Below are 6,608 nucleotides of genomic sequence, written 5' to 3'. Positions count from 1 at the left end.
TCCCTAAAATAAAGTGTTACCAAATGAATCTGTGTTGCCTTAAAAACAGTTACATTCACATTTTTAGACTCATTTTATTTCATGCTGCACTCAAATTAAAAAAAAAAATAAATAAATAAATAAATAAAACATTCATTTTGATTTAACACCATGTATCAGGTTTGTCATTCAAACATGACTGCATCTTGTTAAAGTGACTTGAAATGGTTGCTTTTTGGCTTAACTTGATGTATTCATTTTGAAAGAAAGAGATGTTTCAATCAAGTACCTCAAAATAAGTTTTACACTTCCCATCATGCTTTGCACAGGACTGGATATGGGGAGAAACTATTTTGAAATAAAGTGTTATTTTATGCATTTTTTAGTAAAATTATATAATAGGGAGACTTTTTGATGTTTAATGCTTTATTATGTGGCCATTTTAAAATACTTTCTACTGGCTTATTTTATGCGAGTTCTTATTGTGGTGAAGTGTGGAGCATGTAATTGGGTTGAGGACCTGCTTAAAAAAAGTCTAAAACTTTAATTAAAAAAAAGCAACTCCAATGGGAGTGCTAGTGATATACACTAGTGATGGAAAGTTCGGATCATTTTACTGACAAAATCAGTATGTTTGAATATGTTTTTGTAATAAATGTTTTAAATACACATCTATTGTCAGAGCCGATAGCCCCATGAGCAGCACTCTTGTGCTTCACCTGAATTGAATTAGCCACACTCAACAGGAGGATGTACTGAACTCCAATTTAAAAAAATCTTTCATTCTTTCTGTCTGTCTGTAAGGTCAATAAACTTTCAAAGATTTTTATTGTTTTCAAAACTACTTCATTAAATTTTAATTCAAATTGCAATTCTGCATCCTGTTACTACTACAATTCAGATTTAGGAATCAAATTGTTCTAAAAGCATACCAGAACAATCGTAATATACATACTGAATTCAAAGTCTGATATATTTAATCACATGGTTCAACTTATTTCCTAATGTGCTCCCTTCTCTCATCACTCTTGTTCTCAGTATCATTTTTATTCTGCCTTACTCAGACAACAGACATACACAGATCATTTACTGCACAAGCACCTCAAGCACCTTTTAAAAGCAGCTGTTCATACCATTGTGCTCTGAACTGACTTGAGCTAAATAATGATACTGTCGTCTTCTTTAGCAGAATTGTTGAGTTTGCATAACTGATTCTGCCTTTTATCTCTGTGAAGCAGCTTTGACACAATCTGTATTATATAAAGCGATATAGAAATAAAAGTGACTTGAGTTGATTCTGCAGTTATATTTGTCTGAAAGAGTGTATAGCACCCTTGAGAAAGTAACACATCAAGTGAAAGAACCAATATAAGCCCATTGACAGTGAGTGAAATTTAATGAATAAAACAGAGCATCAGATGGGTTAGAAGAGAATATGTAGAGCCTGTGATAAATTTCAGTTAAACAACTGACCAGGATCATTCCATAAATGTCCTTCTAGCACATGCTAAAGATGTTCAATGCAGTGAAATTTGCCAGCTGCTTTTTGTAAACACTTTCAATTTATCACCCACACACGTTTACAGTTTTGTACAGTATATGTGTATGTCTGATATAAACAGAAACTTCCTGTGTGGCACACTGTAACTTCCTCACGGTTGACAATGAGCTTTGGCCATTTGTAGGTAAGATTCTATGTGAAATAGCATGTGTTCTGCATCATTTATCATGTTTTTGTACACATGGACATTTATCAGTCAATTTTGATCATTCATATCATTCAAGTGTATCTAATAGTTTACTTGGTCCAGTTCACATGAGAAAAGAATGGATGAGACTTAATATCCTCTACACCGGCTACTCCTGCACCCAGCCGCTCCACTGGATTATACTGTAACAGCTACAGAGAGAGAAACAGAGAGAGAGAGAGAGAAAGAGAGAGAGTGAGAGAGTGAGTGATGGTTACAGTAGAATGTAATTTCTTTAAATCAATAGTCAATCCTCCCCTGCCCCCACTATACACTTGGAAACATTTCCCAAACTCAATTCATATATACTTTACAGTGCTCATTTCAGTATTCAGTCTGTTTAAAAATACCACCTATAATATTTCAATGTTTTTTTTTTTTTTTTTTTTTTTGCTTTCACAAGTTCAATGGTTCAGATTCTGAAGAATATTCAACATGTACAACTGCAGTAGTGTAATAGCAGTAGTGCACCAATGTATAATTTCCATCGGTTTTCATTCTTCATAAAACTTGTGCCCTCCAAATATCAAAGCGGATGCAAAAAAATAATGTAACATCCTTATTTTTTTTATTTAAAATGGTTAGTTTTCTAATGTGAATTTCTGGATGTCAATAAATTTGACTAACCTAATCTACGTTTTTGGTTTTTAACAATAATGAAATGTTTCTCTTGTAGAATACCTGCTTGTTCATTGTTCCATAATGCTTTAATGGCATTCATATCACAGACATTCCATGAAAAGAAAGAATTCTGACTGCACGTTAATCCTTCCATATCACAGCATTAATGTCAGGTCTATATCTTTCTGTCAAAGTCTGTTTGCAAAGCCTAAGTCAAATTGCGTTGGTTTACCAAAGAATCAATGATGAAATGTACTAAACAAACAAATAATGCTCTACTGCTCTATTTGCCTTTGTAGGTTTTCTTGTGCTGATGTATTCATCTGTTATGTAAAAAAAACATAAACAAAAAAAAAATTTTTGGTCAGCTTGGTTACAAAAAAAGTGTTTTTGAAACTAACAAGGATGTTTCGATTTCTGAAATCTAGAGAATGTTTTCATAGTAGAATGACCTCTTATATGTCATATATATCAGAAGATCAGGGAATATTAGTGCGTGTAGAGATCTCAGGATCGGTCACTTGTCTGTTGTCTGGCTGCTACTTTCTCTCTTTACATATCAAATTACCATACTCCATAAAAATAAACATAAATACATTATAACCCTCTATAACGCAGTTTCTATTTACATCTCAAACCATATGTAAACACTTGCATTACAACTGATGCGTTTGTATTTCAAACTCTGTTATCAGCCCCGCAGTGGAAAACTAAACCATATCCCTGCTGAATTGCCGGGACCGGCACAGAATGGAACCATTTAAGCACCAAGAACCGTTTGGTCTGGCAGTGGAAAAGATTCCTTAATTCCTGACCCCTTTAAGACCCACTTTGCCTTCCAACTAGAAAGAACAGTCTATTAACAGTATGTGCAAACAAGTGAGTAGGGCTAATTGTCTAGCAATTATGATGATTATCACGATTAATTGTCTGTTTTTTATGGGGCTTGAGTTATTATGCATAATTGTCTGTTTTTTATGGCTTTCATTATATAATTGTGATTAATTTAAGGGTATCTTTTTGAGTTATTATGCAGTGTAAGATTACATAGAGTATTCCAAATTCTAAGAATCAGCCAATACCAATCCAACACCAGCGCTATTTTTTTTCCTACATCACTACAGAATATCAATACTGTGTTTGTGGAACTAACGGTCAATCTTTTTTTAAACCCTTTGTTAAACACAATTGCACTAAATACTCCCTTCCTCATTACAGAGAAACACTAAATTTGAATAAAAATATAGAAGCTATGAAATTAAACTAGCAGACTGTATAATTTAGCAGCAAAAACAATATCTCAAAAAAAAAATCAAACATGCAAATTATACAAACTATACAGTGGTTCTGTTAACTATTTGTATTCTTACAAAATACATTCATGAAAATAAGAAAGAAATCATGGGAAAAATAAAACCTTCTAATAATCTTTCTGTGTGCAAAACTTTGATAATGCAGGGGTTAAAGCAAAAAAACAAAAAAAAACAATCCTGTGCCTGAACTTTTTTCAAGGGGCGGGGCGGTGGGGTCCTTTCTTTAACATTTGAAAGGATACTATGGCAAAGTTATTGCTTTCCTTATTCAAACCGTTTTTTTTTTTTTGTCATGACTATATTGTTGACCTGAAGAATGAAAGCTATACCATACACTTGGAAAGCTATATCACTGCTTATCGACACTAGGGGTGTGACAATACAGAAAGATGATACAAAATACAGATATTTGGTTCACTAGAACAAATTTTCAATGACAAAATATTTGTCTTTTAATTACAAAAAGTAAAACAATGCAGTTGTATTTTTAAATATTTTAACTAATCTAGGGCTGTTAAAAATTATTATTTTGGTAATCAATTAATCTACTGATTATTTTGACAACTGAGCAATCTGATATTTTTAGTAACATAAAGAGACCCAAGTGAAAACCAGGCTTTAGTATGACTATTTATATATAAACTAATGATGAGCCAATAATAATTGGCTCAACTAAAATATCAAAATGTAATTATATTGATTTATTGAACAACACCGTTAAAATACATAATGAAATAATCCTATATGTAATATGAACATAACCAACTTAAATACATTATTAAAACAAATACCTGCAGAGGGCGCCAACTGCCTGGTGACGTTTCACTTTACAGCGTGATTAAACAATGTTTAAATCCATTTAATTTTAATATTTGGCCACATGCAAACTCAGAAACGTTTATTTTGAAATCGCGATGAACAATAAATGGCATATTTACAAACAGGTTTATGTATTTTCCCGTGTTGCCAAAGGTTTATAAATGATTTACGTTACAAATCTAGTGAGATAATGCACACCGTTTCCCCAGATGAACGTTAAGCAATTCAAATTCACAGCATATACAGAGGAATAGTTTAGTCCCTTTCACACATACAGTCTTCACTGGTAAATTACCGGTAAGTTACCATTAATAGATCATGTGTGAACAGGACCTTTTAAAAAATCCCGGTAAATTTGTTCTGGCGATCTTATCATTTTATGGAGACGACATGATTACTCTGAGCTGTTTACAAAGCTCCGCTGCTTTTTAATTAGTTTCCCTATATAAATATGCATTATATGGACATCTTTGACCATGGTACCTTGCAGCTTTTTCAACGTGTCCGTGTTGCGCTTCTCCATTCATCAGGGCTGCGACTCTGCAATTGGATACTATTATACGTGTCTCATATTTATAAGAGCAAAAAATTCTGATTGGCTAGTAATGTTAGTTTGGTTGAGAGTGAGTTCTGCTCTCATACCATTGGTAGGTGAACTCATGGACTCGAAACTGATATCAACAAGTTTTTTTTTAAATGTAGGATTATTATTTTTTTTTTTTGCAGCCAAATGCTGCACGCCAGAGATCCGGCACGTTGCCGGAGAACTTTAAGCTCTGATAATGTGAAACGCTTCAAACAGAACAGCACAAAGCTCTTATGCACATCTAGGGTGCAGAATGATGTGCTTGAAGCAACATAAGTCACAGCGCCCTGCACACCACACTGTACAAACAAAGAGAAGAGAAATGAGAGAGCAATGAACTCCAGCAAGATGTAATTTTATGTGAATCCTCAGACCTTCATCTATACATTAAGTATTATATTGGTAATATATCATCTTGTAGAGAGAGTTTTACTGTGCTGACTGTCATAACTGAACGTGACGTGCTTATTGAATGCTGAGCGGAGAATAACTGACAGCTGCAGCAAAAGGAAGATCAATTTCATTAAACTTAGGGTGTATTCACACCAGGAAAGTCTGCTAGTTCACTTGCTTTGGTCCGGAACAAATACAATGTTGATTTTTTTTTTTTTTTGGTTCGCTTTCACACTGCCGTTTTTGCAAGTGAACCAGAAATTGTAAACAAAACCACACGTGTGCATTATGACATGGCACTGGCAGAATAGGTATAAAGAAAACGAAAGTGAAACTTAAAAAAAACAGCGCGCATAGGAAAGCAATTGCAGGCTTTTGCAAGTGTCAGCTAACTGCGTGATCGTCCGTAAACTAGAGCCCTGCTCCTAATTTAAAAAAAAAAAAAAAAAAAAAAAACAGTTTGGAGCATGTTTTGTTTTTTAAATATAAGTTTTTGTTTTTTAAAGTAATGACCAAGCGGCCAGCGGCAGACAGTAAGCTGATCATATATGTTTGATCAATTTAGCCTTCTCAAATATCACGACTTGCCTAAAATAAAATCCATAGATATACTAAAACAGTTCAAGCATATAACAATGTTTCAACTTTAAACCTAGATAAATGTGCGCTATATCCAATAGTTTGTGCGGAGAGTGGAAGCTATATGCGCTTTGCAGGACATAGAGGCGCCAGCGTGATCACTTGCATGTTTTCTGTGGATACGCCTTTATTTATGCTCGTACAGTAAGAGTAATTCATCATTCGTAACTGTAAAGGGTCTACTTTTATTTTTGTTCACTCACAATATCAACAAAACGTTGTGCTTTAATTAAATAAAGAAAACAAACATGATGCGCTTTATGCCGTCTGGTCTTGAATAGGAGCGCTTCACAAAAATAAAACAAAACTCAGCGATTGGCTTGTTGTTTGTCGTGGTAATCAAATCAAAACTATTTCAAAATGCAGCTTTTCCCGAAGCATTGGGAACTTTAAATAACTCGCCACGCTCCAACTTCTCCCTGATGCTCTGCATGGTCAACTGTCACCTGTATGCTAATGCGTGCGTATATGCTTTGCGTATCATATTTATAATAGCCTATAATCATTATA

At 34.0% G+C, this 6,608-nt stretch overlaps 1 protein-coding gene across 1 annotated transcript in view; it reads right to left on the bottom strand.

The window, feature by feature from the left end:
- Positions 1–261: 261 nt before the first annotated feature.
- LOC109053095 (ribosomal protein S6 kinase delta-1-like) overlaps positions 262–6,608 on the bottom strand; it is a 37,306-nt gene continuing 30,959 nt past the window's right edge. Inside the window, 1 exon segment of the mRNA XM_042777380.1 lies at positions 262–1,879. Coding sequence (XP_042633314.1) covers positions 1,778–1,879 — 102 coding nt within the window. The 3' untranslated portion in view covers positions 262–1,777.

This window comes from Cyprinus carpio, chromosome A20 (assembly GCF_018340385.1).
Source record: "Cyprinus carpio isolate SPL01 chromosome A20, ASM1834038v1, whole genome shotgun sequence".
NCBI lineage: Eukaryota > Metazoa > Chordata > Actinopteri > Cypriniformes > Cyprinidae > Cyprinus > Cyprinus carpio.
This window is presented reverse-complemented; position numbering and strand designations above follow the sequence as displayed.